The sequence below is a fragment of the Henckelia pumila genome, chromosome 3 (genome assembly GCF_033568475.1).
Source record: "Henckelia pumila isolate YLH828 chromosome 3, ASM3356847v2, whole genome shotgun sequence".
Taxonomy (NCBI): Eukaryota; Viridiplantae; Streptophyta; class Magnoliopsida; order Lamiales; family Gesneriaceae; genus Henckelia; species Henckelia pumila.
The window spans coordinates 37,808,331-37,833,467 of NC_133122.1; the positions used below are offsets into that span (position 1 = coordinate 37,808,331).

Here is a 25,137-nt window from a genome sequence, read left to right on the forward strand (position 1 = left end):
GTACTTGATTGTACCGTCCCATCCCTTTCAATTTGACTTGACCTATATACAATTTCGAAAAAAAAAGAAGAAGAAATTTTGCTAAATCCATTTTGATGATTTAAATAACTTTGCTTTACTTTATTCAAAAAATAAAAAATAAATAACTTTGCTTTAAGCATGATTTTGAAATTTAATCCCTTCGATATTTATGATATCTGAAATTCAAGCTTCAAATGCTTTTATAAAATCAATCCATCCAATTTTATTGAATAAGTTCATAGTTCTTCTTATGTGCTCGTTGACTTCTATTGTCGAACGTTTACTCGTTTAGATGTGATATATAGAATTTAGCGATAAATCATTTACATAAATTTGGTTTTATGGATCTAAAATCTTGAAATGCTCGAAATCAATTAAAGATAAATGTTTTTCCTTAATTCCATCTATTCGAAATAAATAGCTTTGAACTTAATTCGTAATTAATATTATTTAAAGTTTAAATTTCCATCATATAAAATCTCACACAATGTCTTTTCTATCTTAGGGCATCCCCAAGGCGCTGGGCTTCCTCGCCCCACTTAATTTTTTGCTCTTTTCAAGGGATGAGATTGTTGCACGCGGATGTTATTTGCGTTCGGTGAGCTACCAGGGTCCCGTGCGGTGAAACCCACCCATCACTTTTTATTTTTTTATTTAATTTTGTTTAAAAAATTGAAAGTGATCTATGATCAGATTAAACTGGCCTTTTAAATTATTAAAAATAATTTTAAAAATGAAATTTTACAAAATTAATAATAAAAAATTTATTTTTGTGTATTTATTTTGTTGTTGATAATTTGCTTTAATTATTTGTAATTTTTAAAATTTCTTAATTTCGTTTATTTCTTAATTTTTTAAAATATTGAAAATTTATTTTATGTGTAATTTTAATTTTTTAATTATGCAAATTTATTTTGTGTTTAAATAAAAATATATTTAATTAAATAAAAAAATAATATTTCAACATCTTCTCCACAACATAATCTCAGACTCGCAGAACCAAGTAATGGAGTTATCATGATATCATCATACAATGAAGTTACCAACTTCATCACACTAACATCCTCTCACTATTGAACATGCTCTTATGAAAAAAGAAAGAGAAAAAAATTAGATATTTTTGGACTTTAGAATTTATGGTTGTTATTTTTCGGTAAGTATTAATAAATTTTGCTACATTTGTACATCACATCAACCAAGTAAACACACTAGAAAAACCATGAGCAACTAATTCATCTGACACACTATAGATAGATAGAATCGAATTCATAACAATTTGGCAATTTTGTAATAGAGTTTTGGGAATATTATTTTGGGAGACCGTTGGTCTAATAAAACAATATGGGGCCTAAGGGGTGAGTATCTGGTGACGTGTTGGTTGACTTTGTCAACGTTGTCAGTCAATGATATCAATTTCCATTCAAATTATTAATTATCAATGGTAAGATGCATTCACATTATTTTACGTCATACTGACGTCATGCTTACGCCAGTTTATTTATACTCGATTCATCATTTTCATCGTAGGATTACTAAGACAATGTTAATTTAAAACAAATCTAAGGAACTATACCCTCAAATACAAAAATATATTGGCTCATGTTAAGTTGATGGAGTAAGTAAACGATTACTATACCTCAAATACAAAAATATATTGGCTCATGTTGAGTTGATGTAGTAAGTAAACGATTGATCAATGATCAATAGTTCGATTTTCATTCTAACATCTTATTGCGAGTATGTCGAACAAGATTTGTATAGTGCGGTTCATTTGGCCAGTATGGTTTACATATTATTATATTAATCAGGGGATTTACACAGCACTTCGAAGTATAACGGTTGTGGAATCTAACGTTATAAAAAATGTATATATCTAGTATCTATAAAATTGAATTTGTTTCCATGACTATAATTTTTTGCCAATTTTTTGCACGTCACGTATAGGAATGTATCTAGATAAGAGACATATAGTTGTAATCCGAATCAAAAGTGACCATACGATACTATTGTGGAATATCTAACTACTCCAACAATCCATTCATAAAGAAAATTAATGATCATAGATTTGTAAAAGTGAGAGGACTTGGTCTAAACTAGGATTTCTTGATACAAATATAATCATTTTTTAGAAAATAATAAAATAAAATAAGACACATAATGGGTATTTTCATACGAAATTTAAATCATTTGACCACCCCACTACAAATTGACAGCCCACAAAGAACTTTCATTCAAGAAAAGTACTTGCATTGCATGGGGATAATAGTCTTGATCATTTAATACCATTTTCTTGTTTCAAAGTAAATGAATGATTACCCTTAACTTGGGTTTTTATATTATTTGGTTAGGTTTGGTTTGACTTTAATTACATGTCAATTCATAATCACATACTCAATAATTTGAGAATGAATCAAAATTAAAAAAAAAAGATTCACCAAAACTTCACTTGAATATATAAGTAAATTAAGTTGAAAGCAAAAGTATATTACATGAAATTACGTATTTATTTTTCGTGCACATCTATATATATATATATATATATATATATATATAATAATAATAATAATAATAATAATAATAATAATACAATGAATAAAACACATGCAGGATTGAATAAAAATTATAAAACAATTATTTCAATAAACTTTTATTTTAATTTTTTTATAAGAAAAACTAAAAATAAATTATCCGAATTAAAAATTAGGAAAAAAAAATGCAATTTTGGTCCTATATATTTGCCACTTTGCGATTTCGGTCCTCTATATTTTCATATTTCAGTTTTAGTCTTGCATATTTTGATTTTTGGCAATTTCAGTCATTTTTCTTCGAAAATGCTTACGTGACATTATACACATCACCTTCACATCAGCATTGCGTTGGTTCCACATCAGCGCCACATCAGAAAAAAGACTTAAATTGACAAAAAAAATAAAGATAACAGACTAAAACTGAAATATAAAAACATAGAGGATCAAAATCGCAAAGTGACAAACCTACATGACAAAAAAACAATTTTCCCTAAAAATTACTCCCTATTGAAATATAAAATCTTATAGTATAACATAAAATTTTTTTCAATGAAAATTGCATATTAGTAATTTTCGAAACAATTTATTCGTCTCCTTTGACTTTTAATGAACTTGAGTTTTTTTTTTAATTTCATTTAAATTCTCAATTTTCAGTTTTTCATGAAGTTTTTTCCGTAATAAAAATAAATAGAAGATACAGATATGAAATACATATATCTAACTAGTTTTGGAATTAAGCACAAACTTTTTATCATGTTTTGTAGTATAGAATTTCATCACAACGATGAAGAGAGGCTTCTCCTCTCTAACCAACCAATACATTCACAACTTCAAAATAAATATAAAATAGAACCACTCATTTTCATGCATTAATTTCAATTTCAAACTTCTAAATATGTTGAAATTCTCCATTGGGCCTAATTTCGAACTCTACCTATTTTAATTCCTAGATAATTGATTAACAAGTTAGCCAGATTTTGTCGTTCTTGATGGGCTCATATTTGGGCCGACTTCTGTTACTACAGTAAGTTACATATTTTCGGGCCGTCAGTCAATTAATAAGTTCAACGGCTCATACAATTGGGCCATTGAGCCCATACTGAATCCACAGTCAAAACCGCCTTTCAGGTTCTATCTAGAAAGTCGGTAGGGTTCCAAATCGCGCTTATCGAGTTTTAGCTCCAGCTCTCTCAAGAACAAATCCCCAAAATCAGGTCAGTTTGGTTTCTCGCCTTCATCAGAACCCTGACTTCGCATATTTATTGATTCAATAGATTATGTTGTGCGAAATCAAATAGATTATGTTGTGCTCAACTTTGATTTCACATATTTCACGCGACTCTTTTTGTGATCTCAAGTAGAGGGGGGAATAAACAGTGATTTCGAAGTAGGTTAGATGGATTGATTATATTATAAACTCAGCATGTTTGCCCTTGATTCTTCGATTCCTGTTGCCAGCTGATTTACAAGACAGCTACATATGTATTTTGTCTGTTTTCTTGTCTTTGCAGTAAACGTGATTATTTTTGGATGAAGAAATGAGTGGAGTTGGTTTAGTTATGCATTTTTTTGCTGCTAGGATTAAATTATGAATATTCTTTTATGGTTGCTTTTTATAATTTTTGCGTTTTGGTTTTATGATTTTGAACTAAAGGTTGGTTTTTTTCCCTTAGTGCCAGGAAATTTTTGACAACGAAATGGATGTGGACACAGAGATTCAGAGGGTCAAGGAAGAGAGACAAAAGATGGAGAAGGACCTGGCTGCACTAACCTCCCTTACTTTTGACACCGATCTTTACAATGCAAACAAGTACGAGGGCTATGAGCGATCCATTGCTGTCAATGATGAGGATGATAATCTTGATGGAGCTGAAAATGAAATTGCTAGGAAAATGGCATCTTTTACTGCCCCAAAACAGTTTCTTAAGGAGCCTTTGAGAACTGGGGAGGAGGATGACATGTCTGGGTTTAATAAACCAAGTAAGATAATTGACAGGGAGGATGATTATAGGAGGAGGAGGCTGAATAGGATCATATCCCCTGCGAGGAATGATCCATTTTTGGACAAAACGCCAGGGCCAGAAGTCAGAACTTATGCTGATGTAATGAGAGAAGAAGCATTGAAGAGGAAGGAAGAGGAGGTGAAGAGGGAGATAGCAAAGAAGAAGAAGGAAGAAGAGGAATCAAAAGCAAAGGAGAAAGATGCAGAGAAGCCGAAAAAGAGGAATAGATGGGATGTGTCTCAGGATGAGAATGCTGTTGACAAGAAGGCCAAGACAGGGTCTGATTGGGATTTACCTGACTCCACTCCTGGAATTGGAAGGTGGGATGCAACCCCGACACCTGGGAGAGTTGGGGATGCAACACCATCAGTTTCAAGGAAAAATAGGTGGGATGAGACACCGACACCAGGACGCCTTAATGATTCGGATGCAACTCCTGCTGGTGGGGTTACACCTGGGGCAACTCCTGCTGGAATGACTTGGGATGCTACACCAAAGCTGGGAGGGATGGCTACTCCAACACCGAAAAAACAGAGATCAAGATGGGATGAGACTCCAGCCACAATGGGTAGTGCCACACCAGGTGCTACCCCTGCTGCAGCATATACCCCTGGTGTCACTCCTTTTGGTGCTGTTGAGATGGCTACCCCCACTCCGAATGCCATTATGCGTAGTGCGATGACTCCTGAGCAGTATAATTTATTGAGATGGGAGAAAGATATTGAGGACAGGAACAGGCCATTAACTGATGAGGAGCTTGATGCAATGTTTCCACAGGAAGGGTATAAGATTTTGGACCCACCTGCTACATATGTACCTATTAGAACACCTGCGCGGAAGCTTCTTGCTACACCTACTCCAATGGCGACACCCCTGTATAATATTCCAGAAGAAAATCGAGGCCAACAGTTTGATGTGCCAAAAGAGATGCCTGGTGGTTTGCCATTGATGAAACCTGAGGATTACCAGTATTTTGGTTCACTTCTAAATGAAGACAATGAAGAGGAGTTGTCGCCAGAAGAGCAGAAAGAGAGAAAGATCATGAAACTTTTGCTGAAAGTAAAAAATGGTACTCCTCCACAGAGGAAAACTGCATTGCGGCAGCTCACGGATAAAGCAAGGGAATTTGGTGCTGGGCCACTGTTTAACCGTATTCTGCCACTGCTCATGCAACCCACATTGGAGGACCAGGAGAGGCATTTGTTGGTTAAAGTTATTGATAGGGTGCTCTATAAATTAGATGAGTTGGTTCGTCCTTATGTGCACAAAATATTGGTGGTTATTGAGCCTCTTTTAATCGATGAGGATTATTATGCTCGGGTAGAAGGTAGAGAAATAATCTCAAATCTTAGCAAGGCAGCTGGGTTGGCCACAATGATTGCTGCTATGCGTCCTGATATTGACAACATTGATGAGTATGTTAGGAACACCACTGCAAGAGCTTTTAGTGTTGTTGCCTCTGCCCTTGGGATCCCTGCATTGCTTCCATTCTTGAAAGCCGTGTGCCAGAGCAAGAAATCTTGGCAAGCTCGTCACACAGGTATCAAGATAGTACAGCAGATTGCCATTCTAATTGGCTGTGCTGTTCTGCCACACTTGAGATCACTTGTTGAGATAATTGAACATGGTCTTAATGATGAGAATCAGAAAGTCAGAACAATCACTGCTCTGTCATTGGCTGCACTTGCTGAGGCTGCAGCCCCTTATGGTATTGAAAGCTTTGATTCAGTTTTGAAGCCTCTGTGGAAGGGTATAAGGTCTCACCGTGGGAAAGTTTTGGCTGCCTTTTTGAAAGCCATTGGTTTCATCATACCACTCATGGATGCGATATATGCCAGCTACTACACCAAGGAAGTCATGGTTATTCTGATCCGCGAGTTCCAGTCACCTGATGAAGAAATGAAGAAAATAGTGCTGAAAGTGGTAAAACAGTGTGTGAGTACCGAGGGTGTAGAGCCAGATTATATCAGAAACGACATTCTTCCGGAGTTTTTCCGTAACTTCTGGGTCAGAAGGATGGCCTTGGATAGGAGAAACTACAAACAGCTTGTTGAAACCACTGTTGAGATTGCGAACAAAGTCGGTGTTGCTGATATAGTGGGAAGAACTGTTGAGGACCTGAAAGATGAAAGTGAGCCATATAGAAGGATGGTCATGGAAACAATTGAGAAAGTGGTGACAAACTTGGGAGCATCTGATATTGATGCTCGCTTAGAAGAGCTATTGATCGATGGTATTCTCTATGCATTTCAGGAACAGACCAGCGATGATGCTAACGTGATGCTTAATGGTTTTGGTGCTGTTGTGAACACCCTTGGTCACAAAGTGAAGCCATACCTTCCCCAGATTTGTGGTACCATCAAATGGCGGCTTAACAATAAGAGTGCTAAAGTGAGACAGCAGGCAGCGGATCTTATATCCAGGATTGCAGTAGTTATGAAGCAGTGTGGAGAAGAACAATTAATGGGACACCTTGGTGTCGTGTTGTACGAGTATTTGGGAGAGGAGTATCCTGAAGTTCTGGGTTCGATATTGGGCGCTCTCAAGGCTATCGTCAATGTTATTGGGATGACCAAGATGACACCACCAATCAAGGATTTGCTCCCTCGGCTAACTCCTATCTTGAAGAACCGTCATGAGAAAGTCCAAGAAAATTGTATAGATCTTGTTGGACGAATTGCTGATCGAGGGGCTGAGTTTGTCCCTGCAAGGGAGTGGATGAGGATTTGTTTCGAGCTTCTGGAGATGCTCAAAGCTCACAAGAAGGGTATCCGTAGAGCAACTGTGAATACTTTTGGTTATATTGCAAAAGCCATTGGGCCACAAGATGTTCTTGCAACATTGCTAAACAACCTCAAGGTGCAGGAACGTCAAAACCGTGTGTGCACAACTGTGGCCATTGCAATTGTTGCTGAAACATGCTCACCATTCACTGTTTTACCTGCATTGATGAATGAGTACCGTGTGCCGGAGCTCAATGTTCAGAATGGTGTTCTTAAGTCTCTTTCCTTCCTATTTGAGTACATAGGCGAGATGGGCAAGGACTACATATATGCAGTGACTCCATTACTCGAGGATGCCCTCATGGATCGTGATTTGGTTCATCGGCAAACTGCTGCATCAGCAGTCAAACACATGGCCCTGGGAGTTGCTGGTCTGGGATGTGAAGATGCTTTAATCCACCTGATGAACTATGTCTGGCCCAACATTTTTGAGACGTCCCCACACGTCATTAATGCTGTCATGGAAGCTATAGAAGGAATGAGGGCGGCACTCGGGGCAGCTATTGTGCTGAACTATTGTCTTCAGGGACTCTTCCATCCGGCAAGAAAGGTTAGAGAAGTTTACTGGAAAATCTACAATTCCCTTTACATCGGTGCTCAGGATGCTCTTGTCGCCTCTTATCCCGTTCTAGAGGATGAAGAAAGCAACATTTTCAGCAGACCTGAACTGCATATATTTGTCTGATTTGGCGTATTATTTGTTATTTTGGTAAAGAACTTAAGGAGCTGTGTGTTGCATAATTTAGAGACGCTGGTGAGACTCTAGTGGAATTTGTTATGTTAATGTTCCCATTTGTGTTCGATGAATGGATTTTGAAATGCTTTGATTCTCCTTGGAACAACCAAGCATCGTAAACGACTATGTTTTGCGGTGTCTATCGATTTAGCCGGCGGGGCTGGAAACCCTCCGGCTGCAAAAAAGCAGCCTATTGACCTCGGTTGTTTGTTGCCGGAGTTTTCGAAAGATCGAGAAGCCAGCCTTGCTAGGTAATCTGCTATCTCGAGTCGCACATGTTTAATTTGATTTACTTGTAATTAACAATGGCCAAAACAATTTGCTAATATGGGGTTCCGACGAATCGGGAAGTTTTTTGTTTGATGAGGAGTATATATTATAATATTTTCCTCCATTTTATAATATGCCAGTACACCTTAATTTTTTGAAATAATTGCTGCTTAAAAATGGTCGGGTCCTTTTTTCTGTGTCAGAGATAAAGTTTTTAAATCATCGTGTAAAGAGAAGAAGGTCTGCTTCATTAATTCGCTGTAAAAAGAGTTTCTAGTAAAATGTAATAGTTTCATGACAATAAACGCCCGAATGTTTCATTAACTTGGAATAATGAATATTAACATTTTATTTGTTGTGTATTATATTGTGTTATCACAAAAACTCTAATAAAATAGTCTCGTTAATGTATTTCGTGAGTCAGATCTCTTAATATCAATTATTTTATATTTGACGAAAGGAGCAGATGTCTAAGTTTTTTCTCTGCACTGGTGATGCTTTATTAATTTATGTCGCACGCAACTTTCATTTCAATTATAAATTGGCTTTCTTAATATCAATTATTTTGTCTGCCATTTTCAAATTCTTCACGTTCTCTTCATAAATGAGTTCAAATCATAATTGCAATATTTTCTTGCAGGGTCCAGGGCCGGTGCTAGACATTTTAGTCGTGAAGACGAATTATTTCTCAAAATATTCAATTATTAATAAAAATTAATGTATAAATGTAATATCTAATATTCACTCACATTAAAAATAATACTAATACAATATTTACTATATTTGGTATGTATCATAAAAAATGATTCGAAAATATACTTTTAATATAATATGGTAAAAACAAAATTTGGGGGTATTTAAAATATAAATTTAGTAAAATAATCAATTTTGTAAAAAAAATAAATCCAAGAATTGAAAAACAAAATAAAACACTGAGACGGAAGAGCGGATAATTAATATATGTGCACTTGCTTTATTCATTCATGTGCACAAAAAGAATTTAAATAATCATTACACAAAACACAACAATTGGTAAAAAAAAAAAATCCTAATAAAAATCCCGCTCTAAATTCAACAAATCAAAAAACAAATTAAAAGATCATAGTTCTGAGGATGATCTCAGCTACGGTGGTGTTATCATGACAGACATTCACCTTTTATTGATTTAAGAGAGACCCACTTTTCTTATAATGTTTTTGGCGGATTTTAAAAGCTCTTTCAAACAGCTTATGACCTGTTTTAGAGCTTTTAAGATCTCAAATTTTGTTTGGCAAAATTTTTTTAAAAACAGCTTATAAGCTGTCAAAATAAGCTGTTTGATAGCTTATAAATTGTTTTTAAAAAAGTAAGGAGAGAGGTACTTTTTTCAAAAAGATTTTATTTTAATATATATCTCTTTAAAATATCCTTGAATATTTTCATAAATCTCCATCATATCCTCCACCCATTAAATATTAAATATTATTTTTAAAAAATTACAAATCACATAAAATTTTCTAAAGTAAAATATTAAATAATTTTATATTTTAATATAGTTTTATTTTTAAAATTATTTTCGTATATGTATAACTCGAAACATTATTTTCATAGAATTATATCATTTTTCGTAATTTTGACAATAAAAAATCTTATAATACCAAACATATCAACATCTTTAAGTTGTTTAAAATAAGTTTACCAAAACATTTTAACAGCTTATTTTTAAAATAATTTCTAACAGCTTATAAGCTCGTAAAACAGCTTTTAAGCTCTATGAGCTTAAGAGCTTATAAACTCTTTTTAATAAGTTTAGACAAACACCCTCATATTCGTGGGTCGACGAATAGAGTTGCACATTCCTTTGCCACTTTTGCCATTTTTTTCCCCACCTCTTTTATTTTGGAGCATGAGAGTTTTTCTTTTTGGTTGATTAATCTTATAATTAAAGACATATCCTTTTGATTTTAATACTACAAAATCTTCCTTAAAAAAAATTCATATAAAAAAAATAAATAATGATAGATATCGCTTAGATTCTTGAAATCAAACCCCTACAATATTCGACACAAAAAAATTACAAAATTTAAGGAAAAAAAAAGGATTTGAGCTATGGGATTTGGAAAGAAAAAATAAAAAAATTAAGATCAAGAAATCGGGTAAAATGAAAATTGCAAAGAAAAATTATTTATTTTTTTAAAAATGAATAATATATATATATATATATATATATGAGATTTTTCCTATCTAAGCTACCTAATTAATTATCCACCATTCATATCCTTACCCTCTCCACTCTGCTCCACCCCTGCTGACTGGTCATACGTAGGAATGAACAAAATCAAACTAAACTACTGTTTAGGTTGATTTTCAGTCGATCACATATTGAATAGCTTTTAACATTAGCAAAAGCAAAATAAAAAAAATTGATTTAATCCAAAGTTTTGATTAAAAAATTAATATCCAATCCAAACTGAATTAACCGAACCAAATCAGTTGTATAATACTATAATCATATAACGTTTTCATCTGTATATACATATATTGTTTGTTTTTGGATAGTAGATGTTACTTTTATAAATTTTAAGCTTTCCAATTATTTAAATTGAGGTTGAATGAATATTTAAAATAAATATCTCTCGTTTTTTAAAGTGTAACAGCAGATGATGGTGAATTTTCTTTTAAAATTAAAATTCTTCATTTTTAGAATTTATATTTCTTTTAAAATGGAATTCATAATGTTATTACACCTTATAATGTTAAATTGTTAATATCTATATTTAATATTATATATTTATTATAGATAATTTATAAATTTTAAATTGTGTCCAAAAATATCAAAATTTTTTTTTTGAAGAAAACTAAAATTGATAATCCAAACCAAACCGAACATAACCAAACCAAGTCTGGTTTGGTTTTTAGTTATTAATAATTTGATTTGGTTTATAATTTTTCAAAACCAATAATTATTTGTTTGGTTCAAGTATCTATCATAAACTGAATCAATTCAATTTTGCTCACTCCTAGCTAGTCTCGTACTTATCTTTTCTTTAACACCATAAAACTTGGGACCATCTTAATTTGAAGTAATTTAATATTGCATGATATGTGTGCTAGTTGAACAATTGTGATTTTGGACGACTTTTACGTGTATTTGAATACCGACTTCAACAATAATCTCCATTATCGTCAAATGTGAATGATTTAAGAACGAATAAAATTGCAAATTATATTGTCTTTTAACATCATTTATATGTTCCTTTTGCAACTATGTACATATATATCCCCGCTTCACTAAAATAATTAGCTTTTGAAGTTTATTTAATTGTAACATTGTATAAACTATTATATATATTCTAAATCCATTTGAGATGAGAATATTACAATTTTACCAAGTACATAAGTAAGAAACGATGAAGAAAAACAATTAAATAGAATAAACCTAATCAGATAAGGAAGAATAATCCCAAACACCCGAGAAGTGGGAACCGATCGAAATAGGACTCCTTTATTATTTCTTGTTCGGTTTTTTAAATTATCATAAAAATAGAAAAAATATGTACAACTGTGTTTGTTAAATTCATCAGTTCAGAAGACTAAAATCTGGTGGATATATGTTTCAAATAAATTCATGATCACTTCAAATATGTTGTTGTACGTCAAACATTGTTTGCAACAAATAAGTCACTTTCGGTAATGAAAATGATCAAAATGAGTTTCTAACCAATATTACAATTATTATCTATATTGCGAGTGTTATTAACTTATTGCTCTTGTTATTGATACTAAGTTTCTCATTGAAAATTTTGACATTTTGATTATCGACGCAAATTGCAACTGAAGTAGAATTCTATTATATTTTGTTGTATATTTTGAATGGTTTCAAAAAAAAAAATTCAATGGTAAACCTGCATTTTATTAAGTAAAATTGTTCGATACAAGTTCAACCAAATATTTGATGAAACATAATTTTTTATTCATCTCATATTTATCTTATTTTATAGTCATCCAAATTTCATCAATTGGAAAAAAATAAAAAATAAAAAAATCAATTGGACTGTGATGAATACACTGGTTATATTAGATTTTCCTTTCCACCCACATCCTGAACATATAGTATGAATGAAATTTAAGAATTATACCATTTATCCTGAACATATAGTATGAATGAAATTTAAGAATTACCCTTTGTCAATCATGGTTTTGCTATGACATTTAATATATTCCAAAATAGTAAGCACATACACCATAATAATTCAAGTTACAATCATACCAAACAAATATTCCAAAAAAAGGGAAAAAAGAAAAAAAAACGAACGAACAAAAGAAAGAAAATCACATCATCCCTATTTTATTACACATATGAAAATCACATCATCCCTATTTTATTACACATATTAGTCATTTCATTCATATCATTAAACGATATGTTAGATCTTAGGTTTTGTTTGGAAAGTTATACTTTAAAAACGTTTTATTGTTTTATAGAGAAAAAAACTTAAATCTATGTTCGGATAAGATTTTTTTAAAAATATTTTTGAAAAATATTTTTAAAAATTATTCTCCAAATATGATTTTTAAAGAACAATTGAAAAGTATTTTTTTAAAAAATAAAAAACGTGCATGGGTTAAATGAAAATTAAAAGGTCTTTATTGATTAATAGTTGTCCAGAGTCTCCATACGCTTTATTAGATTTTTTAACTATAAAATCTTTTTTTTTTGTGATATGGGAACCCGCAGCCGCTACCCTTAGGTGCGCTTTGGGTAAACTCCCGGACTAACGTAATAGCCTGCAAACTACGCTAGTCAGGTAAACCACACTGGACAAACCCTGTGTGACAGGCTAGCCCAAGAAAGTGTTGGCAGGGGGAATCGAACTCCTGACTTTTGGCCAAGAGTTCACCTGCTCCACCAACTTGGAAACCCCATTGGGGCACTATAAAATCTTTTATTGAAATAGTTAGGAGTGGGTCGGTACGATATACCGTACCGAAAATCGGATACCGTATATCGTACCGAAAAAATCGGTATGGAATTTTTCCATATCGATACCGTACCGTATACCGAATATACCGAATTTTTGGTATACCGAACTTTCGGTATGACGAAAATCTATACCGTGTACCGATACCGAATTCAAAAATGATCGGTATCCCGAAAAATTGTTGGTATACCGAAAAAAATTTGGTATACCGGCAAAAAAGTCGGTATACCGAAAATTTTCATATATATATTTTTAAAAAAATTAATTTTCAGTATTTCGGTATGTACCGGTATACCGAAAAAAAAATTACCATACCGATATGAACCGTTCCGAAATTTTCGGTATCCCGATTTTTTCGATAATTTCGATAATTTTTTCGGTACGGTTTTCCGGTATTTCGGTATTTTTTCTCACCCCTAAAAATTGTTGTCCAAATACATTTGGACTCTAAAAACATTTATCTAAAATAATTGTCCAAGTACATATTTATTATCAAAACACATTTTAAAACAGTTTATAAAAAACACTATTAATTATAACCAGTTTTCCGCTCGCATGGACCTAAGAGTTTGATATCAATCTATATTACATGCTTATTTCATCCGTTCTGATTATATAATCCTACTTTTTTTTCCACACAGATTAAAAAAAATTATTGTTAAAACAAATTTTATACAAACCCTATTTAATGTATTAAAAAATGATTGCACAATTTTTAAGGTATGGTTAATAAGGGTATATTAGTAAATGAGTGTCCAAAAACTATTACTAAATATGATATATGACTATATTTTTTGTCCTACTATTTGTTTAGTTGGGAGGGAGGAAGTATTGTTTAGTCTAGAGACCATTGGCAACAAATATAGTATACATAAAAACATCAAATGCTGAAAATCTCCATGCTCAATATTTCTAAGTCATAGAAAGGTTCTTATGTTGTGAAAGATCTGTAGGTCTTCTTTGTTTAATTTTTTTCCATTTTGGTCTTGGTAATAGTAAATTTTTATTTTCAATCTTATAAATTGAATAATGTTTTTTTTGAGCTTGATTTTTAGTCTTGTTACGATGAATTTTTATTTTTAATATCATAACTTGTATATATATTTTTTTATTTTTTGTCATTTAACTTGTAATTATTTTAATTTTTATCTTTTTTATCGTTCATAAAAAGATCGAAAATGAAAAAAAATTAAAAGATAAAAAATAAAACAATGCAAAAGTTACAAGACAAAAAATGGACATTCACCGTAACATGACTAATAATGAAAAAAAAACATACAAATTACATGATTGAATATACAAATTTACAAGTAATAGGAGTAAAGGAAAAAATAAAGAAGCAAATAACAAGACTAAAAATATTATTATTCCCTAACAAAATACAGTATAAATACCAATCAAAGGTCACTTGCAAATGAATCATGATCCCGGCAACGTCATATATATTTTCAAATATACGATTAATTACGAGTTCTAGGAGCAATTTTTTGGTTTTAAGGGGAGCCGGAGATCATCATGATTTTTCATGAATTCTTTGTATAATGGTTGATAATATATACTTTCCCCGTCTCAATTATATGGTTCACGTTTTTTTTTGTCCCAAATATATAGTCATATATTAGTAATATTTTTTTATACTCCTTTACTAATATATCTCTATTAACTACACATTGAAAATTGTGCAATTATTTTTTAATATTAAATAAGGATAAAATAAGAAGTTTGTATAAAATTTAGGGAAAATTGCAAATTTGGTCCTGTATTTTTGTCACTTTGCGATTTTGATCCTCTATATTTTCATATTTCAGTTTTAGTCTTACGTGTTTCGATTTTTGACAATTTCGATCTTTTTTATTCAAAAATTCTTATGTCGAAAAAATGACTAAAATTGCCAAAAAAAAAATAAAGATAGCGGACGACAACTTGAAATATGAAAATATAAAGGACTGAAACGCAAAGTGACAAACATACATGACCAAAAAAGTAATTTTTCCTAAAATTTACTTTTTCAATGATTTTTTCTTAATATATATGAAAAAAGAGCTATATAATCGAGATCGAGAGAGTATCATATAATATTATTCTCCATGTTCAGTATATTAATTTAGAGAATATATATTTGACATTAATTGACATATGATTATCAACTTCCAAATGCAAGAAACCAAAAACCCAATAGATAAGTAATTAAGCTAGTTACAAGGTCGGTGGCGGCTAGGCGGCGGCGACCACAGCAAACACGGGTATGTTTTTATGCACGGTCATCCCAATGCCATCCGTCATGTCCAAATCCTCCTCCTTCACCCCATCGGGCAACATGAAGTCAAATTTATGCAACAATTTGGCCAAAGCAAGTTCATCAAGATGTATGGCGAATGCGACACCAGGGCACCCTCTTCGGCCAGCACCAAATGGAGTAAACTCGAAATGAAACCCTCTGAAGTCGATGCTCGTTTCGAAGAACCTTTCCGGGTTGAACTCTTCGGGATCTTTCCACAGGGAAGGGTCTCTTCCGATCGTCCACGCGCTGATGAAAACTTGCGTGCCTGCTGCGACGTGGTACCCCAGTACGTTGGTGTCGACGGACGCCACTCGTGGGACGAGTAATGGGATTGGAGGGTGGAGCCTTAGGCTTTCTTTCATCACGGCTTTTAGATAATGCATGTTTTCTAAGTCATCTTCGGTGATGTCTTGTTTTGTTGAGGCTATTTGTCTTATTTCCTTTTGCAGTTTTTTCATGACTTTTGGATGTTTTAAGAGCTCAGCAAGCGTCCACTCTAAAAGGGTTTGTGATGTATCAGTTCCTCCAACAAACATGTCCTATCAATTCAAAGTAGTGCATGAATCAAATAAACATACAAGTAATTATTAATTAAGCCAAAATTTCAATCATAAAACCTTCAAAACACCATTCATGCATGCAAAAAAGTTTTCAAAGTAGCTAGTGAATCAAATAGTTCCTCCAACAAACATATGTCCTAAAAATTGTGCAAAATCAAATAAACAACTAATTATTAATTAAACCAAAAGTTCAGTGGGATCTATATATAAATTGATGTACGTACGTACCATAAGGAGAGCTTTCAAAGCTTCATCTTCTATAGGAGAGGTATTCTTGTTGTCTCTCTGAAATTCAAGCAATATTTCCACAAAGTTGGACCCCTCGTTCTTTTTCCCTTGCTCTTCCTCATCTCTATGATTCTTTATCACATTCACCAAAAACTCATCAAAATCCTTACACACATTATCAACTTTAGAATCAAATCCATTTATTTTATTGATCCATGCAAGCCAAGGGAAGTGATCCCCTATATTCGGGGTACCGATGACCTCCGTAGCCCGCCTAATAAACTCCTTAAACTGCCCATCTTTCCGGCCCAACACCACCCTGCACAACACATCATTGGTGAGCAATGAAAACATGGCACTAAAGTCTACAGCAGCGGATCCCGATTCCCTGATCCTTTCGATCATAGCAGAGGTTTCCTCTTCTCGCACGTGGCGAAAAGATTGAACCCTTTTGTTGCTAAGAAGATGAAGCACACATATGCTTCTCATCTGCCTCCAATATTCGCTATACGGGGCGAATGCCACATCCTTGGCTCCATAAACCATCTTCTCAGCGACTGCTATTTTCGGCCTGCTCGCGAAGATCAAGTCCTGGTTTTTCATGATCTCGCGTGCTGCGTCGGCCGAAGAGGCGACTAGCACCGGCGTGCTGCCGAAGTGAACCATAAGCAGCGGGCCGTAGCGTTTGGATAAGGAATGGAAGAAGCGGTGGGGGTGGGAGGTGACCTGGTGGAGGTTACCGATAATCGGAAGCTTTCTTGGCGATGGTGGTAGCGTTTTTCGGGGCTTTGAAGCTGTGTTATATCTCCATTTGTAGAGGAATATGATGAAGAAAATGGTGGAGAAAAGAGGGACTATCAAAGAGGAGAAATAGATCACCATTTTCTTGTGTTCTTAGTTGCATATAATAACAATATCAACTGATATCAACATTATATAGTAATATTCCAAAGAAGGGAAACGAAGGATGCTAATTATCGGTCATTCCGGTGCCATGTTAGCATTCCGAAGGATGTAAATGAACCGAATAGTTCGCGAGCTATTCAGAGCTCGGCTCGTTAAAAGCTTGTTCGAGCTCGTTTAATGAGACTCGTTAAGACATACGAACCAAGCTCGAGCTTTACAATATTCGGCTCGTTAGCTCGTGAACATGCTCGTGAACAGGCTCGTTAGCTCGTGAACAGGCTCGTTAACAAGCTCGTAAGCCATCTCTTAGACGAAAAAATAATATTATTGATATTTAATTTATAAATTTAAACTTTACTTATGAAAAATATTGAAAAATTTATAAAAATTTATTAGAATAAAATTACAAATTTTAATAATAATATTATATTTTTTTCAAATATATAATTTAGTTTTTAATTAATTTAATGAATATTTAAATTTATAGTTTAAATATATTAAGTTCGTTTAGGCTCGATAAAAGCTCGAATAAGCTCGTGAGTCATGAATATATTCGTTAAATAAGTTTGGGCTCGGCTCGGTTATAAATGAATCGAGCTTGAACATTCAAAAGTTCGGCTCGTATACATCCCTGGACACACTAGAACTAAAAACAAAATAAATTAAAGTTACTGCTAAAAAGCAACAGGATTTTTATTTTTTATTTTTTTTTAGCTAGTAACTTGTTTTTTTTAGCTTTAATTTGTTCATATTCCGGAATATTCAATTTTTGCGAGAAAACACTGATTAGGTGGTGGTTAAAGTAATTTCGGTGTCACAATATATAGTTGAGTTTTCTGGGATGGAATGCATAAAACTTGTAATGTTTGTTTTATTTTTTTGAATTTTTTTTATTAAATTGTTGGTCATGTCAGTTTTAGTCATTGTTTAATTAATTGTTTTCCGACTAAAATTGAACATTTCAGTGTTAGATTAACCAAAAATAATCAAAATCTAGAAGTTTTTGTACTAAGACAAAAATTTGAAAAATTAGTGAATCAAAACGAAATTAAAAAAAAAAGACAAGTTACTTGACCGAAAGTTATTTTCCAAAAGAAAATTTGAATATTATTTAGGAAAAAACTACAATTTTGGTCTTTTATGTTTGTCATTTTGTGATTTTGATTCTCTATGTTTTCATATTTCAGTTTTGGTCCTGCATGTTTTGATTTTTGACAATTTTAGTCTTATTTATTTGAAAATGCTTATGTGACACTATATACGTCAGCTCCACATCAGCGCCACATCAGAAAAGGACTAAAATTGCCAAAAAAAAGATAGTGGACTAAAAAAATAATTTTTCCTATTATTTAGTGGATCAAAACACAAAATAAAATAATTTAATCTAACAAAAAATTATTTTTTATTTTAAAAATAAGGTAAAACTATGTCACATGAAAAGGGGAAAAAGGAAATTAAAAAGAAAAAAAGATTGTGTATTATCGTATACCCAAAAAATAAAAGAGTTTGGTATACGTCCAAATAATTAAAGCGATATATATATATATATATATATATATATATATATATATTCCTAAAACATAAATAAAATAAATTTATGTAAGATATATCAACATATTGCTTGGCTCCCAATCCATGTAGGGATGTCAATGAGTCGGATATGGATAGGATGTCATGTCTTCATCACCATACCTATTTATTAAATTCATCCCCATACTCATACCCATACCTATCGGGTATTCAATTTCATCACATCCCCATACCCGTCGGAGGATCAGATATCCATATCACCTACCCATCCCCATTTATCGTATGTACCTCATGCAAATAATTTTTTTTCAAATTTGAATTATTTTGATAAAACTATGCTTATTTAATTTACCAGATTTTTATACCAAATTTTCAAAAGAACAATAAGAAAAAAATGAAAGATAAAACAAAATCAGTAACCTAAGAATTATATAAGAAATAACAAAATATTATAAATAATTTATTTCAACATCATTATCCACAAATAACAGTAGGTTTATACTAATAATTTTTATTGTTTCATCCAACCAACATAATTTAACAAAAAACAAATTAAATTAGCATTTCTTTAATATAAATTAATAGGTATATATATATATATATATTTAATCGAATATCGGGTTGGGTATGAGAAGGATGTTATTGCATCCGCATTCATCCTCATATACGAGATCCCCATACTCATTTACCTATTTATTTAATCGGGTCCAAAAAACGCCTTCATACCCTGTTCCATTCGGATATCGGATTCTACATCGAGTTCAAAGTAAATTGTCATCCCTACGTCCATGGATCTTAGCACACAATTTTCATGGAATATTTCATACAAAGAACGTCAAAAGCTAGCTAGCTCACATATGGTCTTGTATCTAATAGACAAATTCAAATCAACATCCAAATCCAAATTCAAATCCAATCTTCTAACTTTTTTATTTCGAGAGAATAATAATTTTTTATTTGTTTAAATATCAAAAGTCATCAACTATATTAAATTTAAATCCTTCTATCATTTATATTCAAAGTTGTGAAATTAATTTTAGCAATTTTAGAAGACGACTCCTCTCACTTCCGTACCTGGAAGGATTTATTGACAATAGTTATTATTATTTTAAAATAATGTTATTTGTTCCCATTTATTTGGCTTAGATCCCGTTTGGATTTGGTAGATAATTTTTTTTTAAAAAATGTTTTTTTTGCTATAATTTTTGGCATTTGAAAAAACTATAATTTTGACTTTAAAAACACTTTTTTAAGCACTTATTTGGTTATCCAAACACATTATTAGCTGAGAAAGCACTTTTTTTTTTTTAAAAAAAATGCTTTTTTGACCTAGCGTTTGAAACCAAACAGGGCCTTAATCAATTAGTCAATCGTTAACGTTGCTCATTTTCCGTATTTGCGAGCTAGCCTATTTGTGCATTCTCTGCCTTACATTTATTATTATTAAATTAAGTATTTGCGGATAGAAAATCTTTTAAGGCTCAGTTTGATACGGGTGATAAGATAAATAATATATAGATAAGTAATGTAATGTAATAAAAAATAAATAAGAAAGGATAGTGAATATTTGATTTGATTTGATTGATATATTATAGTTTATTTGATTTGATTGATTAAATTTTATATAAAAAATGGTAAATTACCATATTATCATTTTAATAATAAAAATATATAAATAATATTATTTATGAGGGGTAATATAGTAATTTCAATTCAATGATTTGATTGATGTAAGATAAATAATTAATGATTTGATTGATGTAAAATTATAATTAATAGATGGATAAATAATATGATGAAAAAAACGTGTGATTAGACAAGATAATTTTATACATAGATTATTAATAACGGTACCAAACGGAGCCTAAGACTATTGAATCCATGAAAACGTTATTATCTAAATTAAATAATCATTAATGAAGCGTGCGAAAATAATAACAACGCTCAATTGCAATCAAAAGTCAACTTTCACAATCCTCTAATATCCTTAAGCCACTTTTGAAAAATTATATTAAATTTGTGGATATACAAACCTGTTAGAATATTGAATCCATGAAAACGTTATTATCTAAATTAAATAATCAAAAGTCAACTTTCACAATCCTATATCCTTAAGCCACTTTTGAAAAATAAATAAATTTGTCGATTACTTGTAACACATCCGATACCAAAATTTACATTTGGAACTGGTGAGTGGTGATGGTTCCATGCAGAGAAATTGTTGTACTTCCTCTTTCGAAACAAAAATTATAAATAAATTTTTCGACAATATCAAGGACGTTACTAGTACTGTCTTTTATTAACTATATATTTATTATTAGAGATATGAAGGTTATGCATGCGAGAACTTGTTGATTATTGAAATATGATTATTCTAAAATTAGAAAATATAATGTCATATGTCTGAACATAATATATATCATTTTTGGGATCCTGGTAATATTTTTATGTTGACGGGAGAACATCATGATGTTTCATTAATATCTCTTACTATATATATAATAAATGATGAGATGCTCATAGTAACTGTATTTGGTATTTTAATGTAAACGTCCTAAAATGCCCCTAATTATACTAATTGAAATTTTTAAAAAAAAAAAACCAAAACAAGAAGAATAAAAAAAAATAATATTTCATTCCCACTATCCCATTTTTTAAACCTCTTTCTTATGTTCATCACTACTACTTTAAAAACATAAAACATTTCATGTCTTTTATCTTTTTTCACTCAAAATTTTCTTTCAATTATTGTATTTTATGTAATTTTCACACACAAACGTGTGTGTTTTTTTGCTAGTTTCTTATAATGGACCAATAATATCATATATAATAAGCTTCCTCAATCATGTATTATTTCAGTATATTTTTATAGTACCAATATATTTGTCACCACTAGAAAATTGCACGTTCAATGCACGTGACATGTTATAATAATTTTATTAGTTGATTGCTTAGCTTTTTTTTAATTAAGTGTTATATATTTTACTATCAATTTCAAACTTTGGTTATAATGATTTGATCTCTAATTAGTTATTGAAGTGAGAACATTATGTCTTTAATTTTTTCTCTTTACGATCGATTTGTGGTATCTAATCGATACTTTTATGTTTTATACCTTGGATTTAATTTATTTTTTTAATTAATGACTTTAAAACAATAACATATGTACGTATATTTGTCGAGAAATGTAAAAAAATACATTGATTTTTTATAAACCGTAAGATTGAGCGTTTGTATTTTATTAAAAACTATATATAGTTTATATATAATTGTGCAATTCAAATATTTTAATACGTGTAACATTTCAAACACTACATTGTGATTGTTTTACATAGCAAAAAAATAATTATTGTACCCAATAATCTCCTTCCCAATAATTATGCTCGCAATCAATGTGAATCGAAGTCATGACCTTCACTTTGATACATATTGTATGGCCGAATGCTTATTTCATTTTCAATAATTATAGTCATTGGTAATAACACTAATCCAATATTTTTAACTATGTTGTATCTCAAACATCATGTTTCGATTGTTCTTCTCAGTATGAATAGTTATTGCACTTCAACAAAAGTAATATCTGTTAAATAATAATTTTACTTCTATTGATTTATAAGTTAAAACAGTAATTTATTTGAAAGTTAAAACAATAATTTATTTAAAAAAAATAATTTTTTTAGTTCCATTAACACATCACATTTTGACTTTTAGTCAATTGATTTGTCAAATTTAAGTTTTAATACACTAACTTTTAATTTTGACTATTTTTAATCCAATTGTTGACGTGACATCTAATAAGTCAATAAATTTTTAAGTTGCATCATTATTATAATGCTCATGTCAGTATTTTTCGATGCAAAATAAAGTATTTTCCAGTGTCACCACAACAATTAGGTATAAATAGATTAAAATAAAATTTAGCATACAAAAAATAAATTTTGAAAACTTAGTGACCAAAACCTAAAATTTAAAAAGATAGTGAAAAATAATAATAATTTTTTAATTTAAAGTTTTAGTTGAAGATAAAATTTAATCTTCTATGAATAAAGTGTATCTAAATCATATATATTTTTTACGTCTGATAAAACATGATGTTTATATGACTTGCTTTGATTTTCAAGTTTTTTACTCATGCATAATACATTCACAATTTTGTGTATATTTTTTAGCGTATTGAATAACTTTGTTTCGTTAGCTTTGAAAATCAAATTTAATATACGTACATTGAATAATATTTAGCATATAAAATAATTAATGTCCTAACAAAAATACAATACAAAATAAATTTTTCTAACATAAACTCTTATGTTAAAGTATTAGCAAATTTATGCCAAAAAATTAATTTATTCATACAATTATTTATTTAATTAATGATAAACATAATTATTTCATAATTTTGTCATAATCTTATTTTAAAATCAAAAATATTAATATGTAAATGTCTTTTTTTTTTTTGTCTTTTTTTTTTTCCTTTTTCTGAAAAATCATATACATATAATATGCAATAATCAAGGTAAACTTTTTTTATTTCTTCAAATATTGCAATATTTTTTTTCAGTAAACTATCATAGTTAGATTACATAGTAATCACCATTAGTTTTATAATATTATTCCTACAATCTAAAATACCAAAAATTTTAGTTAGATTACTGAATTAAAAAAAAATAAATGAATTAAAACGAATTGATTGAATAAAATATGAGAATATCTTTCATTTATATGTGAAATATAGTCTCAATTATTTATGATTTGATTTACTTGTCTTGAACCAGATGACTAAATTAATGATTCAATTTATTTTTTTCGCGAAACTATAATGACCAAAATATTATGTTAAAAAGTTTAGAAGACTAAAACATAGCGATGATGATAAATGTCGAAAGTAAGTTGTAAAATTAATATATATTTTTTAGATTAAAATAGCTTTCAATTAATAAAAGTTTAACTTTAGAACATGAATTAAATATTAATAATTAATTCACATAAATAAATAAATAGACATAAATTTAATAATCATTGAAAAAGCTACAAAATGACATAAAATAACCTTGAGAATGACAAGAAGTTAGTCATTAAATGAATAAAATAAATACAAAACTGTAAATTCATAAATAAATAACCAATTTTATATAGATAAATATTATATTATAATGTAGTTCAAACATCAACATGAAAGTTGGTTATAATTATATATTTTCTAATTTGGACAAAAAAATATCAGTGTTGATTACACTTTTAGTTCAACACTAAAATATTTTTAATCCCAAATTTTTTTTAAAGGATTACATAGTTAGTTATCACCATTATTTTTGTAGTCCCCCTTCTTAAAAAATGGAATTCCAAAGATTTTTGTTAGCTTACCAAATGCAAAAAATAAACTAATTGATTGAATCAAAGAGGGTAATACATTTCTAATACAAGTGAAATAAAATCTCGATTTATGATATGATTTTATTTACTTTGAACAAGTCGATAAAAGTTAATAACTCGATTGAAATTTTTTGTTTTCTAAAAGTTTAATACTAAATTATGTTAAAAATTTAAAAGACTAAAAACATAGCGATGAAGAAAAAACTTGAAAGTAAGGTAAAAAAATAATTTTTTTAGATTTATAGACAAATAAAAAATATAGCTTTCAATTGATAAAACTTTCGTTTCGAACATGAATTAAATATTAGCAATTAATTTTATCTACAATAAATACATAGATATATACAAATAAAATACTCATTGAACAAAACTATATAATGATTAAAAAACTTCAAAAACCTTAAAAATGACAAAACTAATTATTAAATTCATAAATAAAGTGCTACTTTTATATAGATATATATATATATATATATAGATATAGATATAGATATAGATAAATTTTCAGTTATATATATATATATATTATTATTATTATTATTATTATTATTATTATTATTAATAATAATAATAAGTATTATACTATAGTTCAAACATCAACATGAATATTTGTTTACCTTCGATTCGATAAAAAGTATAAATGTTGTTGATTACACTTTTAGTTTATCACTGAAATAGTTTTGGTCCCCAAAGTTTTCTAAGATATTACTTAGTTATGCATCATTTTTAATTTTATAGTTATTCTTCCTAAAAACAGGAATACAAGAATTTTTAGTTAAATTACCAAATTCCAAAAAATAAACGAATTGATTGAATAAAGTATGAGATACGTTTCCTATATAAGTAAGAATACAATATCGATTTATGATTATGATATGATTCTACTTGTTTTGAATCAGATGATTAAAATTAATGATTTGATTTAATTTGTTATTTGTTTAAAAGTTTAATAATAAAAAT

General features: G+C 30.3%; 2 protein-coding genes across 5 annotated transcripts; one reads left to right on the plus strand and one right to left on the minus strand.

Moving 5' to 3' along the window:
• The first annotated feature begins 3,659 nt into the window (after window positions 1-3,659).
• Window positions 3,660-8,142, plus strand: LOC140887581 (uncharacterized). 4 transcript variants are annotated; one of them, XM_073294913.1, is made up of 2 exons: window positions 3,660-3,763; window positions 4,223-8,142. In XM_073294913.1, exon 2 carries the CDS (start codon window positions 4,247-4,249, stop codon window positions 8,018-8,020), a length of 3,774 nt encoding a protein of 1,257 aa, XP_073151014.1. In that variant the 5' UTR covers window positions 3,660-3,763; window positions 4,223-4,246; the 3' UTR covers window positions 8,021-8,142. The 4 variants fall into 4 exon arrangements, with proteins under 4 accessions (XP_073151014.1, XP_073151015.1, XP_073151018.1 ...); XM_073294914.1 differs by having other exon boundaries at window positions 3,696-3,767; XM_073294917.1 differs by lacking the exon at window positions 3,660-3,763 and adding an exon at window positions 3,794-3,936.
• A 7,233-nt stretch (window positions 8,143-15,375) lies between these two features.
• LOC140892384 (cytochrome P450 71A6-like) lies at window positions 15,376-17,184 on the minus strand. The gene is made up of 2 exons (XM_073301245.1): window positions 16,372-17,184; window positions 15,376-16,122 (listed from the first exon to the last, which is right to left on the minus strand). The coding sequence occupies exons 1-2, from the start codon at window positions 17,035-17,037 to the stop codon at window positions 15,517-15,519; spliced, it is 1,272 nt and encodes a 423-aa protein (XP_073157346.1). The 5' UTR covers window positions 17,038-17,184; the 3' UTR covers window positions 15,376-15,516.
• Window positions 17,185-25,137: the final 7,953 nt, after the last annotated feature.

Excerpts from the sequence above, each read along its gene's own strand:
- LOC140892384 (XM_073301245.1), bottom strand. The coding sequence starts at position 17,037 with ATGGTTCACTTCGGCAGCACGCCGGTGCTAGTCGCCTCTTCGGCCGAC. Across the intron at positions 16,123-16,371 it reads CTTTGAAAGCTCTCCTTATG|GACATGTTTGTTGGAGGAAC; the intron begins GTACGTACGTAC and ends TTGAATTGATAG.
- LOC140887581 (XM_073294913.1), top strand. The coding sequence starts at position 4,247 with ATGGATGTGGACACAGAGATTCAGAGGGTCAAGGAAGAGAGACAAAAG.